We start from the raw sequence: 23,803 nt of genomic DNA on the forward strand, positions 1-23,803 counted from the left end.
AATATCGAAATCAATTAACTTAATATAAACACGCGTCACTCGAAAAAGCTTCGGGTAATAACTACCGTGATTGGGAATTATTGTACGCAAATGCTTTGCAAAGAAAAGTAGGAAAATAGAGTTGAAATTAACATTGTTCAAACATTGTATTGTTTCACTCGTTTGCTAGTTCTACTACTCCACAAGTTCCTTTCAAAAGGTAGCCGTGTTGAGCTGCGCGTGAACTTTCTTTAGGAAGAGTATAAATTTGGTTTTCGTCTTCGTAAACGTAAGGAAAGCGCAGGATCCAGTAACTGCTCGGCGACAGTTGAACGGGTTCTGAAAATCCAGTGATAAATTCAGGGCACGGAGGCGGAGCCGGCCGGACTTTAGGATCGATCGTCACATGAACAGCGGCTTTCGGCGTCACTACGTGAAGTCGCATAAGCTGGGCAATCAAAGCTTTACCACCTCGACTAACAAAAATAAAATCGACATTAATATCTCAAATGTTATTAGAAAATAAAACAACTGTTGGAGCGTAAACATACTTGTAGGGACAAGGACAAGGTAGATAAAGTGGGACATCATTCTGCGTAATAAGCTGAGCAGAATCTTTGACCAATCCGGCACCTGTAGCTTTAAGGACTCGCCCAGGAGACGAACTCATGAATCGGTGTCCCCGTGGACATTCGTATTCCACTCCGATGAAAACTTTGACAGTAAACTCGTGTTGTCCTTGTTTGGCACGCTTTCCTTTACCAGAGTACCTGTACACATTACAACATCATTTATAATGGAGTTTAACAGGATATTACGTAATTAAAGGGTATGCATATACCCAATGTTATGCGTACGACGACCTTCCAGGCTATTGGAATCGTTGTGCTGTAAACGTACGGGGATGTCCCATGGCAAAAGGAAGCCGGAACCGGTAAGGAATCCTGGTTGATCTGATAAACCTGGGGAAGCCATTAGAATTCCGTTTAAGTTTGCGATTTGGACAAACCAAGTCTTTTGAACCTATACCTGCATTGTGTGAATACAAACTGGACGAGCCCAGGCAAACTAAACTCCAAGAGGAGTAACGTGGCAAGATGCCCACGGGTGAATGCACGTGAAGCATGCAGGGGAGATATTCAGTCGTGGAAAAGTCTCGAGTGGATATGGTTGGCTGTTCGTGAGTCCCAGTTATTTCAATCATGTTTTCATCGTCAATGGCTTCGGCAGCTTCTCCTTTTCCCAAAGAAGTCTGCGAATCTTCGTGGTCGTCTGCTGCAACTTGACTCAAGTGATCCACCGACAGAGCAGGAAATTCATTTTCGTCCGGCCCGAGACTCAAATCCTCAGTTCCCGTAATCAATTTCTCGACGTCTTTAGCAAAGTGCATCGATTTAGAAGAACCCTTCAACTTTGCCGCTCTAAAAAATAGATGGAAGCAAAGGATTAAACCAAACGAGGGCTTGAAATTCAGTTGAAATGATGACGTACTCGAAATGTTCGCTGCTGGGTTTGAATATCGGAAACGTAATGTGTCGAAGACGGCCGCAACATTCCTCCTCAATCAGACGATAGAAATCGTAATTGGCATATTTGACATCGTATGGATCTTCTCGGTTGGCCTTTAAGATAAATTAATCACAGAATATTTCATATGTGCTGAATGAGGGACATTTAAAATTAAAGCCTATTACCTGACGTCTACCGCACGAACACGCCGAGACATAGCGCACGCCACTCATATGAGGAAGAACCGATAATTTGTTTTCACCATTCTCTTCGCCGACAACTCTGTGCACGGGTTGAATGCAAGGATTGCCAATAATGCTGGGGAATTCGCACATACGCCGACCGTTACGCCAAAATCGATCGCACTCGACATCCAAACGACCGAGAAACTTTTGCACAGCCGGACCTCTTCCGTGACTAGAAAGCAGTGCTTTGGCTTGCGTTTTCTAGTACACAGGATCAGTTCAATCAAACAACAGAAAAGTTGTGTAAGCCAAATTTCACCACAGACCTTGTTTTCGTGATATTGTGAACTGTAATGAGAGGGTAAATTTTCTTGGTACGCCGCTAAAGCCAAAGGGAGAACTTTCAAACAACGAGCTTCACTGAACTGTCCTTCGACATCCAGAATGGAACGTAGTAGCTGGAATCCCTGCAAATAAAAAACAGTTTGTTTAGATTGACCACGACGTTGCACTAGAGTTGGTGGGCATACAACCTTAATACCACTGGCTGGACTGTTGGTAAAGAAGTCAAACAACTTGAACGCGACGTCAAACCACACCCTTGCTGGTGGAAGCTTAAAAACATACAACATTTTTAGGGACTCGAGTTAAGAATTAAAGTCTATAGGTGTAATCAAAAATGTGAAATTAGTACCACAAAAATACTTGGCCCAATGTGTCTTCCCACGTTATCAGAAAAACCTGAATATCGAAATAAAGATAGTTTATAAAAATGCCAATACAAAGAAAGTTAATGTTTTTCTGACCTTCAGTTTGCGCTAAAATTATATGTTGGTTAAGAAATTCACGAAAATCATTTGAATTCTCAGAATTCCCAATTTCAAATGTATCATTCAACAAATCTAACAAAAACGTGAATCTGTCTTGTTGCTTTGGTTTAAAGAAAACAAACTCTTGATTGCTTGGAATAGCGAAGAGTGAATTTGTGCTGAATAGGAAGAAAAAAGGATTTGCAGGTTGATATTTGTTTCCATAAAAAGTCCCAAAAAGTAGTTACCAAACATTAGTTATCACGCGGCATTTTCTGAGTAACCGGTATATTTGATCTTCCATTAAATGCTGTAGGGATTTTAAATTGTCATCAAGGACAGGTGGTCTCTGTTCAAAGTAGAAGAGCACACGTGGAGAGCAAAGTCTACCAAGTGTCAACCAATCCTGAGAAGGCATAATTTTAACGTTAAGCTCAATTGTGTTTATAAATAGATGGTTTAATCACCTTTGGTAAGCCAGGGACAGTTTTCAGTACCTCTGCAACACTACTCTGTAATTTTATCCTAACACTGTCCAATGTTTTGAATAACTGGATGTAGTTTAAATCGAAATTGGAGCTGGCGTTAGTTACGACACAGATATGAGAAACGAGAAACAAAAAGATGAGATGTCTTGTTGAAGTATCTCTCAAATTCGAAAAATAGTGCAGGAAACCCTACAATGAAATAAGTCAAATATAAGAAATATTTTAAAATATATCAGTGGGAAATTTACCTTTTCAAACAAGTTGTCAAATTCCAGTTTATCAAGCATCAACAATGTATTTGTATCATAAATATTGTTGCAATAAAGAAACAAGACTTTTTTCTTGGGGCAGAAGTAACCCTCTATTGAACTCTGAAGAAAAATGATTAGAGGAAAATAATGGTAATGACTTGCAGCTTAAATTCACTAACCTCCTCGCTGATTTCACTATTCTGAAAGATAGGGTGTTTAAAGTAATCATTTATGCAAGTGATTTTCGTCGGAAGCTGGTTAACCAGATTAGTTTTCCCTATGAAACTAACCACTGTAATGTTTGGATCATTTGTTGGAAAAATCCTACATAAAATAAAACATTAGTTCAAACTTTTGGCAGTTCACATAAGCTATTCAGCTAATATGTCTTACTTGTCATCCACCTTGACTGGAAAACGAAATTTAGTTCCATAAAGCATTTTGATATAAACAGAAAACGATAGAAATGTTGGGAGTTTCCTAGGATATTTTTTTTCTGTTTTCTCTTTCTGGGTGTTATTATTTCACACTAGTATTTTAACTCTTCATCCAAATATGCTGGGAGATAACACAACTAAGCTTGTTAAAAAGCTGCAGACTTTTATCTGATATTCTTTGAAATGTGGCACATTCACTTCTGCCTGAAGTCTAAACACAACGTCTCCCAATGTCTGCAATCAAAACAGAAAACAAAAGACGCACGCCACACGCTGATGCATGTCAAAATATACATCAGTCATAAAAAAATAGTAGCATGTTATTCTTAATTCCAAACGCACGGAAAATAAAGGGCACAGGAAGTCATTAAGATTATATTTTTAGTTTGATAAAGCCTTAGAATAGGCCATTGCTTTTTTAATCAGATAATTTCCAAAACAATTCACCAGATGGCTCTAGCATCGTGGTTATTTTTTTTACGAGTAACCTGAGCCCCGTTTGAATCCGGGGAATTTTGGTCTAGCGTAAAGTTGGACTGTTTTGCTTTTCGCTTTTCTGTAGCACGATCTGCCCGTAAAAGAATTTATCGTGAGAAATCTGCCCAGTACCTTACTTGAAGATTTCGTCATCACGGCGAGACATCTGGTGGTGATGCTGGTTGTTACGTCATCAAAGATTGCGTCATCACGGCGACGACATCTGGTGGTGATTTGTTTGGGCATGTTGGGGCATGTTCCATTTTGGGGGAGGAGCCTGTGTTGACACAGACACAGGCTCCTCCCCCAAAAATGTCCGTGACAGACACAGGCTCCTCCCCCAAAAGCTTGCTGTTTTATTATATATGGACGAGTAACCTGAGCCCCGGTCAAATCCGGGGATTTTTGGCCTAGCGTAAAGTCGGAATCTTTTGCTATTCGCTTTTCTGTAATTTAATCATCTGCCCGTAAAAGAATTTATCGTGGGAAATCTGCCCAGTCAGTACCTTACTTGAAGATTGCGTCATCACGGCGATGCTATAGACATCTGGTGGTGATGCTGGTTGTTGCGTCATCAAAAATTGCGTCATCACGGCAACGACATCTGGTGGTGATTTGTTTGGGCATGTTTGGGCATGTTCCATAAAAGCTTTTGGGGGAGGAGCCTGTGTTGACACAGACACAGGCTCCTCCCCCAAAATGTCCGTGACAGACACAGGCTCCTCCCCCAAAAGCTTGCTGTTTTATTATATATGGATTGCGCAACATAGCTTACGTAATCTTACCTATGTTGCGCAATCACCATCATGGCGCAACAACCAGATTTGCATTTTCAATAATTAATTTTGCTTTTATTAAACTAACAGATTGTTATGTTTTAATTTTAATAACTGAACTTTATTTGAAAAAAACATGAGAATGTTATCCTGCAAACTAAATGTAAATAACTTGTAAGGGTATTTAATTATAAATGAAAAATCCCACAGGATTGCAGTTGCAAAAGGAAAGCGTGGATACGAGGTTATATAAAGGTGGTGTTTCAACAACGAAAATTAACTGTTTGTTTTTGCTAAACCAAAAACCAAAATGAATCGCTACACGAGTGAGTCGAACAAAAGTTTGGGAATACCTTTCAGCAACGGAATGTTGATTGGTGGTGAAATCGTAGATCCGAGGTATGACACCGATCCTCGGAGCAGAATCGAACAGTTGACGGCAAGAAACCTGAATGTGACCATACCAAACCATCAGACTTTTCCCGGTAATAATCCCATACATTTTAACCCTGACATGAGAAACAATTTCCAACTGACGTATTCTCCAACCATCGTCATTAACATTGACGATGAGGAAAGGCGAAATAGAAACACCCAAGCATTTCGTCGTGAAGAGCAAAGGGTAATGGAACACGGGCGACTCCAAGAGCGTATTCCACCACATTACGCACCGGAAAGATACCCCAATCGTGACATCAGTGATCGATATCCCAGCAATTACTACTCCGACAGTCCATACCCTGAACGAAACGAGCATGATTATCATTCCCGACGTGAACGAGCCGGAGTTTCGCGTGGAAACTACGAAAGCAATCGAAACGTTAGTCACTCTGTGCGTGATCGAAATGAACACTGCGATCATTACCACGAAAATAATCGGTACCCAGATTATCACTCCGAGAATGATAGAAATCATCACTACGAAAGGAATCGAAACGTTAGTCACTCTGGGTGTGATCGAAATGAACACTGCGATCATTACTACGAGAATCAAAATCCTGATTGTCGTAGTCACAGCGAATATGATCGAAACACACGACGCCATAATTATTCGGACCACGAGTACCCACCATCATCCAATATTGAACGATCTCCAGCATGTGTCCAACGCGTCCAACGAAAAAGTGTCACCAGAGATTTAGTTGGCAAACACGTCCCTCGTTGCCAACCTGCTGTTCATCAGGCTAACCCACCAAGGACTAGATGTAGCGCCTCACCAGCTGCATCTTGCACAAAGATTTGTCAGGCTAAAACTCGTCCTAAAAATGTAAAATTGTCCGTGAGCTGGTTCATTCCAGCAGGTGGTGCTGCCGCACCTGATTTGAGGCAAATCCCAGCAGCAGACGTTAAACATGAGTCTGATAACCCGGCTTCCGCACCAGACTCGGCACCAGATTATGATGAAATGGACCCGACAGCAGAAGATACAAATGTTCTGGAAGAGCACGATGATACTGTTGTAGCACCACAGCAAATAGAAGAAGAAGATCAGGAAGTGGGTGTTCCGGAGAACGTTGATGAACCGCACCATGAACCGCAGTATGAACAGGATGAACCGCAGCATGAACAGGATGAACCACAGCATGAACAGCATGAACCGCAGTATGAACAGGAGGTTGGCGATGATACAAATGATGAACATCAGCATCATTTGTACCCAAATATAATACAGGATCTACAAGAACCCTCGCAAGAACCGGATGAAGCTCCGGAAATGGAAACAACCACGGTAGAAGGGAACGACGAAGGCTTGGTACAAGAACCGGAAGATCTCTCCGTACCAGAAGAAGATGACCAACATTACAACGAAGATGTCTCGGAAGCAGCACCAGTACATCCCATAATTCCAACTGTAAAACAGAGCCGAAAAGGGTTTTTGGGATCTGTTTCAAATATGTTTAAATCAAAGAGGCAAGAAACTAGCGACAGAATGAAAGAAGGAATCCGAAATACTGCTGAAAATGTGAAACAAAAGGCAAAAGATGCTGCCGAAAGACAGGCGGATAGAGCGAAAGAAATGTTGAAGAGAAAAGCTGATGCGGCCACAGAAATGTTAAAAGATAAAACTAATGAGATCAAAGAAAAGGCCAAAGCGGCGGCGAGAGAAAAAGCCGCAAAGGCAAAAGCGGCGGCGAAAGAAAAGGCCGAAAAGGCCAAAGCAGCGATGAAAGAAAAGGCCGCAAAGGCCAAAGCAGCGATGAAAGAGAAGGCCACACAAGCGAAAAACAAATTGAAAAATCTTTTTAAGAAAAAGAAATAAAGCGGAAGAAGAACATGCAAGAAAGTGACTGGAAGAAAATGGCGGGAAGGATAGGACTGGAAGAGAAGTGACCCGAAGAAGAACATGGAAGAATGTGACCGGAAGATGAATGACCGGAAGAATAATATACGGAAGGATGGGACTGGAAGAAAATGACCGGAAGAGGAACATGGAAGAAAGTGACTGGAAGGAAATGGCCGGAAGGATAGGACTGGAAGAGAAGTGACCGGAAGAAGAACATGGAAGAAAGTGACTGGAAGAGAAATGGCCGGAAGAAGAACAGGAGACAAGAACAAGAAGACTTATGAATGCAATGACTTTTTACCGCTTTTTACTTCTAATTCCCCTACAACTTTTATTTACTTGCTTGTATAACACTCTTTGTCAACACCTCTCTTAATTATACCCCCGTTCTCCCAAAAAACAAACATTTGAATAATGGAAATATTGATGCGGATCGGATTAATAAAATCATTGGTGCACTAGTTATTCGTCTACTCATTGTTTTTCTTCTATTCCACGGGAAAGTATGTCCTGTGATCATTATTTTAAAACAAATAAAGTTGTACATGACATTCTCTGATATCATAACGAAATAACTCAAATATTATACCTGATCAATGGTTTCAAAGAAAGCCTCTTCGGAAGATTGCAGAGTCTGATCAACGGATGGCGCCACTGGAGCAGCGTGAGAGACAGATACGTTGATTTGGCTTCCGGTTTTATCAGTGGCTGGCAACATATCAGCCGAAGGTTCAATAACCGATCCTTCGTTAACTTCTTTGCCGCTTGTAGGCCTATTCTCTTGATTAATATTAAGTGCCTGGAGTGTCTCCTTCAAGCTCTCAAACATTTTTTTAGATGGCGAGGTGATGGGAGACGGAGGTTTCTGAACGCCCAATGAGCCTTGCGTAGCGGCTTGGGTCACTGTTGCAATCGCCAGGTGGAAAATGGAAGTTTTGGGTCCTTGTTTACTCTTGCTGTCTTTAGTCCGCTGTTCCAAATTCTTTTCTCTTCGGATTTCTCGTTCCAATAACTGTGTGTTGGATTGGATTATAGGACTTTATATAGACTATTCAATTTTCTTCCAGCTATAACTTATATCATACCGAGGTAAGCGCTACTTTATCGTTTTTGGTTACTGTCGACAAATTGTCGCTTATTTGAATGACGGACAACCGTCCGTCTTTGCTGCCAACTGCCATGATTTTTCCGTGTTCCTGGGTGCTCAAACTTAAAAGCGGAGATTCGCTGACCTGCTTAATAATACATTTAAATTTAATTGTCAACATTTTAATCAAATTTTTTCTATTATGACCTGGGAGCATAACGTAGGAGTGATCCGCTGGGCGAGAATATCCCACAGGTAAAGAGCTCCGTCTGTTGCAGCAGTGAATATGACGGACGGCCGTGTGTGACTCCACGCTCCGGCCAGTAACTGGACATTTTGATTCCTACAACGCAGCAGAGTATATGAAACAAGTTATTATTTGAATCTGCTTATCAACATAAGCGAACACACTTTAAAGTTAAAATGGGCGAATCGCGAATGTCCTCGGTCCAAACATTCGTGGTCCAATCCCCAACGGTCAAAAATATTTTGGGCAATTGCGGATGTCGATGTAGACCGTGAACTGGGCCCAAGTGCGCCTCGTATTGGCACATTATCCTCTCAGCTGTTGTTCGGGCTCTTCTGTTGCAATTCATCACAATACCTGTGCAAATTGGCAATTCATCATTTTTTTATTTTTAGGTGAAATGAATTGAGAAATGAGCACCTTGACGTGTGCCAACTAGGAATTTGTTTGGCATAGAAGGATCGTACTCGAGACAACTAGCAGATAAAGCGCTTTCCGATCGAGGCATTGAACTAGGATCCAGTAAAAGTGCGTCTATTGGCGCATTTAATTTTCGCATGTCCCACCAAAGAACCTATTATTGTTAATCATACAATCAAAATGAAATAATCAAAATGATTTGTTATCGTGTTTTTACTTGGCCGTCGCCAGAGGCGGAAAAGAATTCTCCTCCAGCCTTTGAATTGCTCCAAATAAGCGAAGTGACACTTTCCGAATGACCGACACCAATGGGGACGCATTCGACTGGACCTTGACTCTTACGAACGTCCCAAATTCCCACAGCGCCATAAATCGATCCACCAGCTAAAATGTGTTGGTCACGCGGATTGAACGAGACGGAACGTAGTTGACTCATGCTGCGTAAAATTATTTCTGGTTGCACAGCTCTTTCTATTCACATGGAAGGAATTATTACTTGCAATACGGCAATATCGGCAAATGTTATATTACCAATATTCCAAATGTAAGAATCGTTTTCTTTGTGGTCAAACAGATTTTTCCAAAATGGATCTGAATAAGCAGCGGCCAATTTAGTTCCTCCATCGGGACTCCAACTAAGACCAGTGACTGCGCGTTTGATCGGTGATGGATCCTTTAGCAAATGAAGGGTTCGCAGAGGATTTGGATCTGGCGTTTGCCTGTTGGAAATAAAGAAATTCAGCCATCCAGAAACATTGAAAAAATATTAAATTAATTGATGATTACACATCGGGAGAATCAGTGAAATAATCCTCATAGATGTTAAATACATTGTTTTGCTTGATGTAATGTTCCATTTGCTAAAAAGGGGTAAAAAAAATCTGTTTGCACTTATTAGTATAAACATTATTCAAATTTATATCAATTCAACATGTCCAAGTTGTAGAACTGTGCGGGAATAAGCTTCATCCTTCTCGATCTTTTTGCGGTAGCGAGCCGTTTGATCGGCTTCTTGCGGGTTGACATCGCGAGGCCATCCACCTTCCTTGTGGAAAACTCCGTGGGCCTCGGTCGTAGCACAATCCGTATTGATCTGAATTTTCCAATACGTTTTTCTATTTAATGCTATTGACAAATTTAAATGTAACTGACTTACATTAAGTGCTGAAACATCACAAGCTTGGCATTGGACTCCGATTTCTTTACTCCTCGCTATGGTAAACAAAGATGTCAGTTGCGGATCCGGGAAAATGTCGACAAATTGTGACGGGTTGAAAACAGCGTCGGAGAAGTTACATTTTCTCCTGCTCAGTACTTTAACATGTCGACGTACAACACAGGTAAGATCCATCTTTGGAGGAACCGTCATATTGATCAATCTTCGTCGATCGGTAGTTCGGGACTGACAATGTAACTGGCTCCACCTTTGCAATATGAACAGTTCCTGCGGACAAACAAGTACATGTCCTTATTGTTAGTCGCGCAGCGCAATTTCGCGTTATTCGAAAAATACAAAAAGGAAATACATTTTCTTGAGCGATTCGCGAAAAGTGCCATTTTCGTCTGCCACATGCAAGAAAAGTTTGAGGGAATGACGAATTAATCAGCACAATGCCCTTGTTGTCTACTCAATGTCTACTACGCTTTTATTGACCAACTTATAGTTCTTTTTTTGAATTTGATATCGATTGAAGAAACGAAATAGATTTTCGCCAAAGGTGACATCAGAGTTGAATCGATTGGTCTAGACTTTGGCTTGTTATGGTTGTGTGAATTTCCAAACGACGTTATTGTTTTTGAAATCGCGATACATCTGAGAATTGAGATGCGCGCCTCATCAAAATTCAAATCAAGACCTAAGCACCCAAAAAATGAAAGCTTTGCCACCTTTTTTCTGCTTTTATTTTAGATTGTTCATTTTTCATTGATTTCATTTTCATATTACCAATAAGTTTCACAAAAAAAATTTAAAAATATCCTAAATGGGAAAATTAATGTCTAAAAAGCAAACAAATAAAGCATTTATTTTCACGATTTCTGTGAAAGTTTTAAATAAATCGGGCAATGGAGTAACAAGGCTAATGCATCTATTTGTAGTTGTCCCATGCTATTTTGTGTTTGACACTGACAGTACCCAGTAAAGTCAAACAAACTTCTGTATCAGGCACTTACTTCTGCTGCAAATCATTATTTCAAAAGGTTTGTCAACTTACTGGAGGTTTTTCGTATGATGCTGGTTACTTTACAACATTATTTACTTCTACAAAATTAGGACTTGGTTAGAGTATAGTCTGCCTTACCATGAGTGATGGCGAGAAAAATGCAGCTCGATTTGGATGTTTAACGTGCCCATCGGTAATTCTCCTCGCCGGCGTTGGAACTTTAGTAAAGACTGAGGTATTTTTATCTGAAATAACTGTGCCATTCTTACTTTCAATTAGTAACGAGCATCTCGTCCTTACAGTTCAAATTGCCTTTAGCTACCAAGACAAGCAAGGATGAGGATGAAGAGACAGAGTTTGTCACAAAATCTTGGCTGATACCTGACATGTTCCAATTTGAAAATGTTGGATTTTCGAAAACGGTTGGGAACTATAAATATTTGGTGTGTGCAGATTGTGAAATCGGCCCAATAGGGTGGCACTGTATAGACAGCAAAGAAAGCTATGTGGCTGATCAACGTGTAAAACACATGGAATAATGAATACAAACCAGTTTATTTAATTACATTTTTCACATTCATAAAATTTGAAATATAGGAATGCTCTTTAACAGAAGAGGAACACAACAGGTACAATTTTCAATATTATGAAATTTTCCATTTTTCTTAATTATTGGGTATATGACAAGCATTTATACATGACAAATGGAACTTCAAAATATCTCTATATTCGGTCTGACATAGTTATAAATAAATGCGAATGTTGCAACGCTTACGCTAAGTGCAACAACCTTCGCAGTTTGGGATCTTAAATTTCTGAATCCAGGCCAAGGAGTCCAACGTTGAATCGCCGCTTTTTTATGTTTCCCTTGTAAAGCAGCCTTTCTCTGTTCCATTCTTCTTTTCCTCTCTTCGTCCTCTTCCTTAATCTTACGAATACTACAACAAGATGAAACATTAATGCCATTCAGGAAATATCAGCAGAAACTTAATGCTTAAGATACTTTTCAGCGTGCATCTCTCGGACAACTGTTTCCATTACATCTGGTGGATAGGTTCGCATCAACTTTTCTGTTTCAGTAATAAGACTATCAAATGGTAGATTATCAGGGACCTAAGATGCAACTGTAAGAACATTAATCGAAAAAGAGCTTATTAAAAAAAAAATAGTACGTTGGAGAGCATTTGATGTAGAAGCGGCATCTCGCACGGTGTCAAGAAAATATCACTTGCTCTATGCAACACGACGACGGCAGATAGATACATAGAGGTCCATGGATGTGAGAACATAAATACATCAAACAATCTTACGACAGTTTCGTAATCGTTGAGAACATGGCCAAACCAAGTAATCGCCCACGGAAGGCAGAAAATTGTCCCTAGCTCCGACCTTAAAAAGAAAACATAACAGGTTATTCAAATTTTAAAGAGAATCTTTCTCTTTTTTTTTTTAGGAGGGGGGGGTTTCAAATACCTCATCAAATAATTGTACAAATCACGATTTTCATTTTTGACTAGTGCATACACTAAGTTAAGAATTTCCATTGTAGGCTCCATATCTGGTCCCATAAACAGTTGGAAATGTGATTGGGAAAGTCTGCATAACACACTGTAACTTTTCTCTTCTCCTAATACAAGCAACAGTGTGATGGCAATATCATGAAAACCCTGTGCATGGAAGCATAATAATTGTAAGAGGATCGCATCTTTGTAATTTAATTTTGCTATAACCTGATAGTAATGGAGACCTTCATTTGCTATCAGAACTCTTATTATCAGCTCTGTGACTTTTACTTGGAGGTCTGCTTGAATATTTTCATTAATACCTAGGCGGATAACAAAATTATAAGAATAGAAAATATACATAAAAGAAATATTATATTGCTACCTGGAGGGAAGCGTTTTAAAATTCGTTTGACATCCATTACCACCTGGTTGTAGTACTGATGATGCTTAATCTCTTCTGATGAAATTCTGTCTATAAACATTTTGTTATCTCTCGCTATGAGTGGCCACACATTTTTCCTTAAATCGTCTAAAACTGAAAGTGAAAGTGGGATATCACACAATACGAATAAAATTGTTATACCATTCAGAAGACCGCCACGAGAAAAACAAAGTCCTCTAAAAGATGTAGTATCACAACAATTTTCGATTAAACTTTCGATGGCCTTCTGTTTCTCGGTTTGCCAGGAGACTGTTGAGGGGCAATCCATAAAATCGTTTAAATCGGCCAACGAGTCCAAATATTCTTCTGTGTCAGTGCTGTCTTTGTCGAAATCTTCGTCATCGTAACTCTGTTCCAGGAATACAAGTTTACTCATTTTCTAAGTCATGCGTTGACATTTGTTATTCTTTTATTGACGTGTATGTTGTGACTGAGTGACGTGAGTTTTTCCCGTAGAGATTTCTGTATAGGTTTTTAGCATACGGGAGGATTAGTTCGAATTTCACCAATAGATGACTGCCTAGACGTTCTAGTGTCGCGTTCTAGTGTCGCTTTGGAAAAGTTCGTAATCCTTCCCAATGTCGCTATGCCCCCCTGGGCCCTGGTTGCGATAAAAAAATCGTCTGCTGCTGTTCATTTCTATTCGCAATTTCGCATGCTGTTTTTCGTAGAAACTGAACACGCCGACTCGGCGTGAAAACTTGTTATTTGCAAATCAAATTTTTGACAAAAAATTCGTGAATAGGCCTACCAAACAACAAAAAGGGTCGTTATTATGGAATCAATTGTTGCTTGAATCTGGACCTGGTTCAACGGAATTGGACCTGGTTCAACGGAATTGGACCTGGTTCAACGTGGAACTTCAACTTCAGTAAGTGAGGTAAACCCTCATTACCAGCCATTACATTAACTGATTGCCTTTGCTTATTTGCTGATTGCTTTTGTTGTGTCATAGACTAGATGGAGAAAAATTTTGGGGATCACACTTGGAACAACAGGAAATACTAGATGGACAATTTCCACTTTCAGCTTTTCAATTTTGTCGAACAGATTTAATCTCTTTGCCGCTAGTCAATCAACTGTGATCCAGTGTTCCACATTTGACTTCTCAGGTAGTGTGATTGAAACTTAAATTTATGCAACCACAAAGACTCGCTACAGTCAAGTGCTTTTTACTGGGGAACATTGGGGCCAAGTGGGATCATCTGTGGAAGGTTTACGAGAAGAGTGGGCACTTTGTCACAGCATCCCAAAACACGACCATTAGTTTCGAGTCAGCCTGGGCTCTCACCAACATTGCTTCAGGCACATCTGACCAGACAAAGGCTGTCGTCAGTGCTGGGGCTGTCGCTGGCTTCATTTCCCTGTTGGGGTCACCTCATCCAGTTGTGGCCGAGCAAGCTGTCTGGGCTCTCGGTAACATCGCCGGAGACGGACCGGAGCTTCGAGATCTCGTCATCGAGCAAGGCATTATCAAGCCTCTGCTTACCTTGATTAAATCTGATACTTCGGTGAGTTTATTATTAATGTCCCTTTGTGAACAGTTATTAATTGTTTTCATCTTTAGGCTACATTCTTGCGTAACGTCACTTGGACTTTGTCCAACTTGTGTCGTAACAACAATCCTCCGCCCAGTGTCCTGCCGTCCGGCAACTTCTTCCCGCCTTGGCCCACCTGATCCACAACAACGACAAAGAGATCCTCGCCGACGCTTGCTGGGCTCTTTCGTACCTCACCGATGGCCCGAACGAACGAATTCAGGAAGTTGTTGACGCCGGAGTCGTCCCGCACTTGAAGTTCCTTCAGTTCAGTCTCCTTGTCATCTTGAAGTTTCATCACCAACAACGTTGTTCGTCCGTTGATGGACGTGCTGGGCAAAGGTGACTTCAAATGCCAAAAGGAAGCAGCTTGGGCCATCACCAACATCACTTTGGGTAACTTATTTCATTTTACTAGTGTCTTATTGATTATTAATAAATTTTTCTTATTCATTTCAGGTGGCAATGTGGAGCAGATCGCTTTGTTGTGCCAGTTTGGTGCCATCGCTCCGCTGTGCACTTTGCTGGAGGCAAAGGAACCCAAGACCATCTTGGTCGTGCTGGATGGATTGGCTAATATTTTGGCCGCAGCTGAGAAAATGGGTGAACTGGAGAAAGTTTCCCTTCACGTCGAAGAGTGTGGTGGACTGGATCGCATCGAAGCTCTGCAGAGCCACGATAATGTTGAAATCTATCACAAGTCGCTGGGCATTCTGGAGCAGTACTTCCCAACTGACGTAAATTATTCTTTTTTATGGTTTCTTTTTGGGTTTTATTTCAATGATTACCACAACTGTTCACATTCAGAGTGTTTGTGCTGACAACTTAACCATTACTGAGATTTCAGAAAATTATTTTGATTTTGAAATGTTTCCTTCAATTTGATTTAATTGTTTTTTGTTTGTTATTTTGACAGGGGGATGAAGATTCCGAGTTGGCGCCATTTACATCGCAGAGTGGCAATTACGAATTCAACAACCAGCCATCTCAAGCCCCCGAAGGAGGTTTCTCATTCTAAATTTTGTATAATCTAAAAATTCTTTTTTATTTTTCTGCCTTTACAACGGTAAATATATTCTTCACTTTCTTGATCGTGCTTACAGTTTATTCATGTTCAGTCTCCGATATTCGTAGGTTATTTCCATATCAAAGTTTGAGCTTCAACGTTGACATATCTCCTGTGACGAGATTCAGTTTATTAGTCATCCTGTTCCATTTTGAGTAAGGAAAAATGGCAATACTTATTCATATAGAAAAATGTGGCGGGTGGATGAAAGATGACCAATTTCGGCGTTTGAATTCATAAACCCCCAACGTCTCCTATTGAAAATGAAATTGATTTTAAGTTGTGACGGCCATCGTCAATGGTATCACTGTAGAATATCTAGGTTTCCAGTCTAATCCGGCGACTACGGAATCATCGGAATCGTGGCATGAGTGGACAGAAAGTCACAATGGTACTAGTAGCAGGCAGCAGTAAAGAGAATTCCGGTTGGCATTGGTCACCTTTCTATTTTGGAGACTGTCTACGGTTTATGTAAGCCATGCATAAAATTATACTAATCGATACTAATGGTATTTGATTGAAATGCTCTGCCCATTAATACTGTACTTCATGTTTTATAGAATTGTATTTCAGTATTTGGTTGAATGATCACAGAACTTGTTTGGCTTCTTCCGACAGGAACACGTAGGCTATTTACTGTCCGGGGGCAACAACCAACTGAATGTCTATATTTATGCATTGCCAATTCACGTAATCAATCTTACATCACAAATCCACAGCATTTATATCCGAAATCCAAATAATATTTTACTTTTCTTTCTGCATTGATTCCATTTTGAATGCTGACTATAGCTGTTGCGAATCCTGGAAGTCACGCGCTGCCCACGCGCTGCTCTACGTTTCCTGTGGGATTTCAACCTGGATTTGCCGCAAGGGTTGCCAATCTACCAGGGATGGACCGGAAAATAAAACAAAGTAAAATTAGATAATTCCTCTTCTAATCTGTTATACTCTGCAGTCTGCACGCCTGAGTTTGAATTTCTGATTTTCCATTACCTTCATGGCGCCTTTCTTCTGCAGTTGTCGGAAGTATTTTAAAACTTTCTTCAGCAGTTGTAGTGGAGTGACCCCATTTTCATCTGCGATGTTGAGGTTCGCTCCTTTTGATAACAGAAAGAGAGCTGCCTTAAAATAGGACTTCTTCAATGCCATATGGAGCGCCGTCATTCCAGCGTAATTAGCCGAGTCTTGACTGACTGCCGCTGCTGCCAGATGAATTGGAGTGTCGCCATTCTCGTCACGTATGGTGCGGTCGGCTCCGTTTTCCAGCAAGTAGCGTACATTTTTCACTCTGTTTCTTCTTACTGCATAATGAAGAGCAGTTTGGCCATTTTTGTCACGTCTATTGATGTCGACTTGTTTCGTTTCCAGGATCAGTTTGATAACGTCAATTGTATTTGCACAATAGGCCGCCACATGGAGTGGAGTGGCTTCATTTTCATCAGCAACATTTGGATAAGCTCTTTTTGACAACAGGAAGCGAACGGCATTCACGTTGGATGTTGCCACTGCCCAATGCAGGAGAGTATATCCAAATTGGCCACCGTCATCGATTTTAACTTTTCCGGTTGCCTGAAGTAAGTCGAGAATATCTAAATTCTTTTCTTGTGTCGCTGCCACTTGAAATGGAGTAAGGCCATTGTAGTTGCGTTTGGTGGAATCGGCTCCTTTTTCCAGCAAACGTCTAACAGCATTCACGTTGTTGGCGCCTATTGCATCTAAAAGTGGAGTTTGCCCATTTTGTTCGCGGCTGTTGATGTCGAATTTTTCTTCTTTTAAGATTTCATCAATTTCCTGTGAATTCTTTGCCTTCGCTATTCTCAAGCGAGACAGATTTGAATACAAAAAAGTTGAAGGTTTGAATATAAACTTATAGACGTAAATGAAATAATTGGCACACTTTGCCAGTATTCTGTCAGCCCAAGTTTTGGGTTTTCTTATCCTGTTCATTTTAAAAACATTTGCGACTTCCTTGATGTCCTTAATGAAAAATTTGCCGAAATACTTGATGGCATGGCGGGGTACGTTACGTATTTTGTAAGCCCAACTTTGAGGTTTTTCTTTCCGATTGTTGATTCTCTCGAGTCGAGCAACAATTTCCGTTCCTAGTAAGTGCTGGTTTTTGTAGGCGAGACTTACAAGTTTGACATCGTTTTTGTACTTGGGCATGTCTTCATCTTTAATATGCTTGAGTAATATATCAATGATGTTCATGTCCTTTGCATGTAATGCAGCCATGTGAAGTGGAGTGAGGCCATCATTGTCTCGAGAATGGAGGTCTGCGCCCTTGTTGATCAAATGCTCGGCCGTGATTTCATTGGATAAGGCGGCGGCGTAATGAAGTGCAGTCCTTCCATTTGCAGTTTTGTCTTCGTCAACGTGGTTGTGCTTTTGAGCTTGAAGAATTAGATCGATGATCTCTGTTTCGCCTTGCAAAGCTGCTACATGAAGAGGGGACCCACCGTCTTTGTCCAAAATGCTGGGACTGGCTTCTTTTTCTAATAATTTTTGAGCAGCCTTGACGTTGGATAGACGAGCGGTCAAATGGAGAGCCGTTTGTCCATATACGTCTACGTCGTCAACTTTGACTTTGGGATGAGCCAGGAGCAAATCGAAGATCTCTGCTTCCCAGCAGTTCAGTACGGCCCAATGAAGTGCATTCATCCCGAATATGCTGTCGCGTGTTGTTGGGTCGGCATTGATTGGATCTTTTAGAAGATGTTTGACCATTTCGGTTTTATTCAACATAACTGCAAAGTGAAGCGGAGTGATTCCCCCGTGGACGGCGTTGATGTCAAAGTTCCCACTCTTGATCACTTTATCAATAAGATCGGTAGTCCCATTTTCGAAATAGATGAGATGGAATAAAGGGGGCCACTCACTTACACCAGTTAAAGTTTGGATCCCCTGCAAGTTTTTTTGCCGCTGAATGACGTTTCGGTTGCATAACCAAGCGAAGTGTGGACGCTGACGAGGGGGGATGACTTCCAAACCGTCGTATTCGTATCCTATTTCAGTAATTTGTTTGCTGACGAGAGAGACCAAGGACTGACAGTTGGAAAGTCCGAGATTGTAGAGTTCTTGAATTACTTCATGCGTCAAAAACATTCCAAACAAATCCTTGATTGAACCTTTCCCTGCCAAATTCTCGGCGTCGGGTTTCACTTGCTTTCGCTCTTTACCGTACAACTTGTCCTTGACGTCGTCTTTGTTGCGGGATCTTTGCAAAACGATGCATTCCAGATTCTTTTCAAGTGACCACCAGTAGACTCCATTGTCTATTTCACTTGTCGTTTTGAAGACGATGAAAGCGTGAAATGCATTGAACCAAGTTTTCAGTGAGCCCATGCTGCTTTGGTGGATTTCGACTAGAGGGATTTTCAATTTATTGTTGACAATGCCTTTTAAACGGTCCAGCAATTCAGGTATTTCAGCTGCATCGAGTTGTTCCAAAAGTTCTGGGTGGAGTAAAAGAAATATCTCAGTTTCTTTTACTTCGTGTATCTCTTCAGGTTTTGAACCAGCATCCAGCACGATGATTAACTTTTTCTTGTACTTGCTACCCCACAAACCACTACCCCTACCGTCCAAATTAAATTTAATATCCAAGGATGCAAAAAAAAGGACGATGATGATGATGCACACCACTATTCCAATATACCATCTAGAAAAGTCTAAGAACTCCACTACTTTGTGTAATGCACTGATGATGTTTCCAAGAAGATACATTTTTTTTTTCGTTGCTTGTTTGTTTGATAAAGTAGGTGCCGCTGGCCATGGCTTGTTGCCACTTTTCGTTGCTCGATTTTGACTTCACTATCAATAACAACGTGTTGATACTGAATCAACACTGATCAACACATCAAACATCATAATGTTTCGTCTGCTATCACAACCCGTGGTATTTACATAAAAAACAGTAGAAATGATACTGATTACTTAGAGTATGAATTTTAATTTAAATATTTATTTTCAATTGAATCCTTTTGCTTTTCAATCATAGAATTAGAAAACAGATAAATAAATAAAAATTTACATAAAATAAATTTGGCATGCATTCTTTTACGTCATCGTCTGCAGCAACACAGAAAAAAAATCAGCAACACAACCTAAAAAAGAAACTGTTACAGTGTCAGTGTGTCACTGTGTCAGTGATATTTGTCTATTTTCATATCTCAAAGAGGTAAACTTGTTGTGATGCAATTATATTCAGAGTGGTCAACAACACTTGGTGGCTGAGTCTGATCTGCTACATTTTCAATTCAATTGGTTGTTGGAAGCTTTGCCAGGTCCCAGTCAGTGTTGAATTTTTTCTTCTTTTTTTTCACAAGGTGTCTGCTTTGAAAATGGCCAACGTCAAATTTCTTTTCATGAATCCATGGAACAAGACTGGTGGGTTATTGGATCATGGACCTTTGATATACCTCCCTCGGCAAACTTGACAACTGACTGCCTTTTAGAAAATTCTACTCCAATGATGACAATTTGTTGGTAGCAATTTCAAGTTAAACTGTGACAAAGTACAAATCCATGACCTGTATTTTCACTAAGCCTCTAACTCCTTAATTAATTAATTAATTAATTTTTTTCAAATGATACGGCCTCCAGCAGACAACCTTGCTTTCGCCCACGTCGTTGCGATGCATTTGCAACCTCCGCGTCTTCTTTTCTAGACCGACAGCATCTGACCGTTCATCTCCAGCAGAAGGATCAGGTGGATCGGGCCCAGCAGCCGCTGGTGGAGAGCGGCCATCAAACGAAACGTCCAGCAGGTGAATCAGACGATGGCCGATACTGGCGAGGAAGTGGAATTGATGTGTTGTCCACGGCCACAGCCACGGGCCTCTCGGGCTCGGCCAGCCATTCAGTGGCCGGCCAGAAGCAGGTGGCCAACGTGGAGCAGTCAACCATGACGGCCAGTCTGATGGGTGAGACGTCGGTGACTCAGCGCCCGGCGAGCTGTCCAGCTTTCAGTATCTGATGCACCTCAACACGTTGGCCGGCCGCTCATACAACGACCTGATGTGCAGTACTTACTCAGATTCTGGTTTCGGGATCGAGACGGCCAGACTGGCAACCGTCTAGGATTTGTCGCGTTTGACTTTCATCTGGCAGTCCCGTGCCGCTGGCGGCCATCGACATCAACAACCTGACGGGCGACATCGCTACCTGATGCTCCGGCACTTGGCTCCACCTCTGGTCCATCTACGGCGACCCACTGGCCAGCGTCAACACCCCGGTGGGCCAGATCAGCCGCTCGCAGCACATCCTCTGCGTCTGTTTCTTGCAGTTGAACGAGTTGGACCCCATGAACGTCATCCTGACGGGATCGACGGACGGCGTCGTTCGAATGTGGTCCCTCGACTACGTCCAGGTAATTCAATGTAGAAATACTTTTCCTGGATTTTCTCTATATTAATGGTTCCAAATTTTCGCCCAGGTTCCCAACGAGGAAACGCCGACACAAGTTCCAAGGACGGAAGAAACGGCCGAGGCTCCTAAACTGGTCGAAGAATCGGAAGAGGATTCACCCGACGATGCCCAGCTGCCCGGTGCCATTCTTCAGCGATAGGCGTCCGTCAGCAGTTTGCCCATCAGCTGCGGCGACAGCAGCGAACACGAAGGGCCTGACAGTAGTAAACCAATTCCATTTTACTTTATTAATCATTTTCGTTTGATTGACGACTCTGTTTCTTTTTTATTGCCCAGCTTCTTCGCCTGTCCCAATTCAACTGAAGGAGGGAGAGAATCCATCGCTGGAACAGCCGGAACAACAACAGCAATCGACGGAGCCGTTGCAGACGAGCCGGAGCGATTCGAGTCTGAACGGAACGTTTGAAATGATTAGCGAGTCGGAAGTGAGAGTTAGCGCCATCCAGCAGCAGCAGCAGCAGACGCTCAAAGCTAACGTGGTGGCTTCTTTTGTTAGCCAACAGCCGGGCAAGAAATCCCGCCACGTCCTGAAAGAAGGTTTGAATTTTTTGAAATCTTAAAATAATTGGTGGATGGAATTTGCTAACAAATTTTATTTTTCATCCGGTTGCAGGTTTCAAGTGGCAGAGGCAATTGATTTTCCGGACGAAATTGACGATGCACACGGCCTACGATCGCCAAGACAACAGCGAACCTGCGTCCGTCACATCTCTGGCCATTTCCAAGTAAAACATTTTCAATTCAACAAAATCATTTCAAAGAAATTTCCTAATTTTGTTTGTTTGTTTCTTAAAAAAAAAGAAAGGGACAATCGAACTGTATTGGTGGGCGACGCAAGCGGTCGCATCTATTCATGGAGCGTGACGGACGTGACGGGCCGCTCGGTGGCCGACCATTGGCTCCGCGACGACACGGTCGAAATGTGCACTAAATGCCGCGTGAAATTCTCGTTGACTGAGCGCCGACATCACTGCCGCAACTTCGGTCACGTCTTCTGCTCCCGGTAAATTCAATTGAAATGGAAATTTGTCGATTGAGATAGAAATTAATTTTTGGCAATTTTGATTTTGGTTTTACACAGTTGCAGTCGCTACGAGTCTGAAATTATGCAATTGAGGATCCGCCGGCCGGTGCGGGTGTGTCAGGAGTGCTACGCTTCATTGAAAATGTCCAGCGATGGAACTTCTTAATTTTCGACTGACAAAAGATGAAGAGATGTTTGACTTAAATAAGAAAATGGGCTAATCTGTCAGAGAGTAGTGAATCAATGTCCAGTTATGTAACGATGTAACACTCGCCCTCTGGCCAATGGATCAGAGGCTGGGCAATTTATATCACAGGCTGATATCAGGTGTGTAGATGATTTCTAAAAATTAGGGTTTTTCAAAAACGACAGTCGTGTTTTAGCAGATGATGTTTATGCAATCGACATTCCAATCGGCCCCCCCCCCCCCTCCTTTTATTACCCTCCGGTTTGCACACAATCAAATGCATTTTTCCTTATTCTTATTAAATCTGATTATTATTTTAGAGAGAATTTGACTAATTGGGGCAGAGTAGATTGACTGTGTACTTGTGTAGCCTCCTCCCTCAAACGAGAAAGAAAAGAAATGAAAACAAGAAAATTTCTTATTTATGATTTCAAGTAGCGAAATCCAATGTTTCTGTACACACATTTGACTCCTCCCACTCTTTGGCTTTTGCAACCCCATTCGACGACGATAAAGAACCGTGCCATTTCTTTTATTTTTCGTGTTCCGATTCTGTTTGATTTCGTGTTTCCTTTTCCCGTCAACAAAAAAAGAAAAACATCTCCTGCCTTTTTGCGACGCCCCACAGTCCATCACACACACAAGAAATGAAAAGAAAAGTTCTAAAGAAAAAATATATTTGACCGTGTGCGCGTAGTGAGTTTTGTGTGCATCATGTAGACCCCACCCCCCAGCCCAGCAGAAAAAAAAGGAAAAAAAAGTTGTTGGCATTATACCTGCTGTTTATATAATAACATTGTCGCCACTGACCACCTTGTTAGTGTCAAATTGAAAAAAAAAAACTGTTTGATCGGGAAATCTCAATCCCTTTGTGGGAGAAGAAAAAAAAAGAAGTAAAAAAAATATGAACAGTGAACTTATGTAATACATGGCAAAGATGTTAGAACACGATTGGTTTTCACGTTCTCTCTTTTAATTGCTAGAAATAAGAGTACGAGTTTAAACATATTTATTTAAATAATTTAGTGTACACTGTAAAGACTAAAGAGATGTTTTCAATTGATTTAGGAAACAATCAACGAAATTACAATTCTAGTTTTTGAATTGGGGCATTTCCCCGCTCAGAAGAGTTTGTCATTTCTACCGCTAGGTGACAGCGGCTCCCGCCCCTGTCTGCGATGTGCGATAAAAAAATCGTCTGCTGCTGTTCATTTCTGTTCGCATGCTGTTTTTCGTAGAAACCGAACACGCCGACTCGGCATGAAAAATGGTTATTTGAAAATCAAATTTTGGAAAAAAATTCGTGAATAACAAAAGGTGCGTTATTGTGCAATCAATTGTTGCTTGAATCTGGACCTCGTTCAACGGAATTGGACCTGGTTCAACGTAGAACTTCAACTTCAGTAAATGAGGTAAACCCTCTTTACCAGCCATTACATTAACTGATTGCGTTTGCTTATTTGCTGATTTCTTTTGTTGTGTCATAGACAAGATGGA

At 41.3% G+C, this 23,803-nt stretch overlaps 6 protein-coding genes and 1 long non-coding RNA gene across 12 annotated transcripts in view; 2 read left to right on the forward strand and 5 right to left on the reverse strand.

Annotated features, from left to right (window-relative positions):
* Positions 1-23,803, forward strand: part of LOC124342686 (importin subunit alpha-5-like) — a 97,078-nt gene that overhangs the window by 69,929 nt on the left and 3,346 nt on the right. The window contains exon 7 of one of the 2 annotated variants that reach the window (XM_046795789.1): positions 15,513-15,690. The exons of the other annotated variant lie outside the window; for it this stretch is intronic. Within the exon in view, the coding sequence (XP_046651745.1) occupies positions 15,513-15,614 (102 nt within the window). The 3' untranslated portion in view covers positions 15,615-15,690. Of the gene's footprint in view, positions 1-15,512; positions 15,691-23,803 lie in introns of those variants that run through there. 2 annotated transcript variants of the gene reach the window in all.
* LOC124342596 (protein SMG8-like) lies at positions 128-3,985 on the reverse strand. The gene is made up of 15 exons (XM_046795627.1): positions 3,615-3,985; positions 3,401-3,545; positions 3,219-3,341; positions 2,950-3,159; positions 2,731-2,888; positions 2,480-2,661; positions 2,368-2,414; positions 2,207-2,287; positions 2,000-2,140; positions 1,674-1,934; positions 1,471-1,601; positions 1,009-1,400; positions 821-941; positions 531-749; positions 128-455 (listed from the first exon to the last, which is right to left on the reverse strand). Exons 1-15 carry the CDS (start codon positions 3,659-3,661, stop codon positions 155-157), a joined length of 2,559 nt encoding a protein of 852 aa, XP_046651583.1. The 5' UTR covers positions 3,662-3,985; the 3' UTR covers positions 128-154.
* Positions 7,513-10,334, reverse strand: LOC124342641 (dynein intermediate chain 3, ciliary-like). The gene is made up of 11 exons (XM_046795707.1): positions 10,106-10,334; positions 9,881-10,042; positions 9,736-9,809; positions 9,481-9,668; positions 9,167-9,420; positions 8,950-9,103; positions 8,694-8,886; positions 8,490-8,625; positions 8,281-8,427; positions 7,785-8,207; positions 7,513-7,705 (listed from the first exon to the last, which is right to left on the reverse strand). The coding sequence occupies exons 1-11, from the start codon at positions 10,316-10,318 to the stop codon at positions 7,670-7,672; spliced, it is 1,980 nt and encodes a 659-aa protein (XP_046651663.1). The 5' UTR covers positions 10,319-10,334; the 3' UTR covers positions 7,513-7,669.
* LOC124342732 (TBC1 domain family member 20-like) lies at positions 11,648-13,539 on the reverse strand. 3 transcript variants are annotated; one of them, XM_046795869.1, is made up of 7 exons: positions 13,200-13,539; positions 12,996-13,145; positions 12,842-12,936; positions 12,636-12,778; positions 12,284-12,500; positions 12,115-12,224; positions 11,648-12,049 (listed from the first exon to the last, which is right to left on the reverse strand). In XM_046795869.1, the coding sequence occupies exons 1-7, from the start codon at positions 13,432-13,434 to the stop codon at positions 11,824-11,826; spliced, it is 1,176 nt and encodes a 391-aa protein (XP_046651825.1). In that variant the 5' UTR covers positions 13,435-13,539; the 3' UTR covers positions 11,648-11,823. The 3 variants fall into 3 exon arrangements, with proteins under 3 accessions (XP_046651825.1, XP_046651823.1, XP_046651824.1); XM_046795867.1 differs by having other exon boundaries at positions 12,585-12,778; positions 13,200-13,535; XM_046795868.1 differs by having other exon boundaries at positions 12,585-12,778; positions 12,999-13,145; positions 13,200-13,534.
* On the reverse strand, positions 13,787-13,938 carry LOC124343026. Its single transcript, XR_006919110.1, has 2 exons — positions 13,903-13,938; positions 13,787-13,862 (listed from the first exon to the last, which is right to left on the reverse strand). It is a non-coding gene; the product is annotated as an uncharacterized LOC124343026 (long non-coding RNA).
* LOC124342584 (ankyrin-1-like) lies at positions 16,293-19,539 on the reverse strand. The gene is made up of 3 exons (XM_046795596.1): positions 19,454-19,539; positions 16,659-19,396; positions 16,293-16,546 (listed from the first exon to the last, which is right to left on the reverse strand). Exons 2-3 carry the CDS (start codon positions 19,389-19,391, stop codon positions 16,385-16,387), a joined length of 2,895 nt encoding a protein of 964 aa, XP_046651552.1. The 5' UTR covers positions 19,392-19,396; positions 19,454-19,539; the 3' UTR covers positions 16,293-16,384.
* Positions 20,249-22,323, forward strand: LOC124342867 (WD repeat and FYVE domain-containing protein 3-like). Of its 3 annotated transcripts, none has more exons than XR_006918929.1 (6): positions 20,249-21,036; positions 21,103-21,298; positions 21,372-21,632; positions 21,709-21,820; positions 21,897-22,098; positions 22,177-22,323. XR_006918929.1 is itself a non-coding variant. In XM_046796069.1 (6 exons), exons 3-6 carry the CDS (start codon positions 21,503-21,505, stop codon positions 22,283-22,285), a joined length of 549 nt encoding a protein of 182 aa, XP_046652025.1. In that variant the 5' UTR covers positions 20,250-21,036; positions 21,103-21,298; positions 21,372-21,502; the 3' UTR covers positions 22,286-22,323. The 3 variants fall into 3 exon arrangements, 2 of the variants coding, with proteins under 2 accessions (XP_046652025.1, XP_046652026.1); XM_046796069.1 differs by having other exon boundaries at positions 20,250-21,036; positions 21,901-22,098; XM_046796070.1 differs by having other exon boundaries at positions 20,250-21,036; positions 21,103-21,295; positions 21,901-22,098.

This window comes from Daphnia pulicaria, chromosome 6 (assembly GCF_021234035.1).
Source record: "Daphnia pulicaria isolate SC F1-1A chromosome 6, SC_F0-13Bv2, whole genome shotgun sequence".
Classification (NCBI taxonomy): Eukaryota; Metazoa; Arthropoda; class Branchiopoda; order Diplostraca; family Daphniidae; genus Daphnia; species Daphnia pulicaria.

Coding starts and splice junctions, on each gene's coding strand:
- LOC124342596 (XM_046795627.1), bottom strand. CDS start 3,661: ATGCTTTATGGAACTAAATTTCGTTTTCCAGTCAAGGTGGATGACAA. Junction 3,546..3,614: donor CCAGTCAAGGTGGATGACAA/GTAAGACATATT, acceptor TATTTTATGTAG/GATTTTTCCAACAAATGATC. Junction 750..820: donor CGTCGTACGCATAACATTGG/GTATATGCATAC, acceptor TAATGTGTACAG/GTACTCTGGTAAAGGAAAGC.
- LOC124342732 (XM_046795867.1), bottom strand. CDS start 13,434: ATGAGTAAACTTGTATTCCTGGAACAGAGTTACGATGACGAAGATTTC. Junction 12,779..12,841: donor AAGGTCTCCATTACTATCAG/GTTATAGCAAAA, acceptor TTCCATGCACAG/GGTTTTCATGATATTGCCAT. Junction 12,501..12,584: donor TTGTACAATTATTTGATGAG/GTATTTGAAACC, acceptor TTTCTTTTTAAG/GTCGGAGCTAGGGACAATTT.
- LOC124342867 (XM_046796069.1), top strand. CDS start 21,503: ATGATTAGCGAGTCGGAAGTGAGAGTTAGCGCCATCCAGCAGCAGCAG. Junction 21,821..21,900: donor ACATCTCTGGCCATTTCCAA/GTAAAACATTTT, acceptor AAAAAAAGAAAG/GGACAATCGAACTGTATTGG. Junction 22,099..22,176: donor GGTCACGTCTTCTGCTCCCG/GTAAATTCAATT, acceptor GGTTTTACACAG/TTGCAGTCGCTACGAGTCTG.
- LOC124342584 (XM_046795596.1), bottom strand. CDS start 19,391: ATGTATCTTCTTGGAAACATCATCAGTGCATTACACAAAGTAGTGGAG. Junction 16,547..16,658: donor AGAAGAAAGGCGCCATGAAG/GTAATGGAAAAT, acceptor CATCCCTGGTAG/ATTGGCAACCCTTGCGGCAA.
- LOC124342641 (XM_046795707.1), bottom strand. CDS start 10,318: ATGACGGTTCCTCCAAAGATGGATCTTACCTGTGTTGTACGTCGACAT. Junction 9,810..9,880: donor CAGTTCTACAACTTGGACAT/GTTGAATTGATA, acceptor ACCCCTTTTTAG/CAAATGGAACATTACATCAA. Junction 8,428..8,489: donor CTCCTACGTTATGCTCCCAG/GTCATAATAGAA, acceptor ATTATTAAGCAG/GTCAGCGAATCTCCGCTTTT.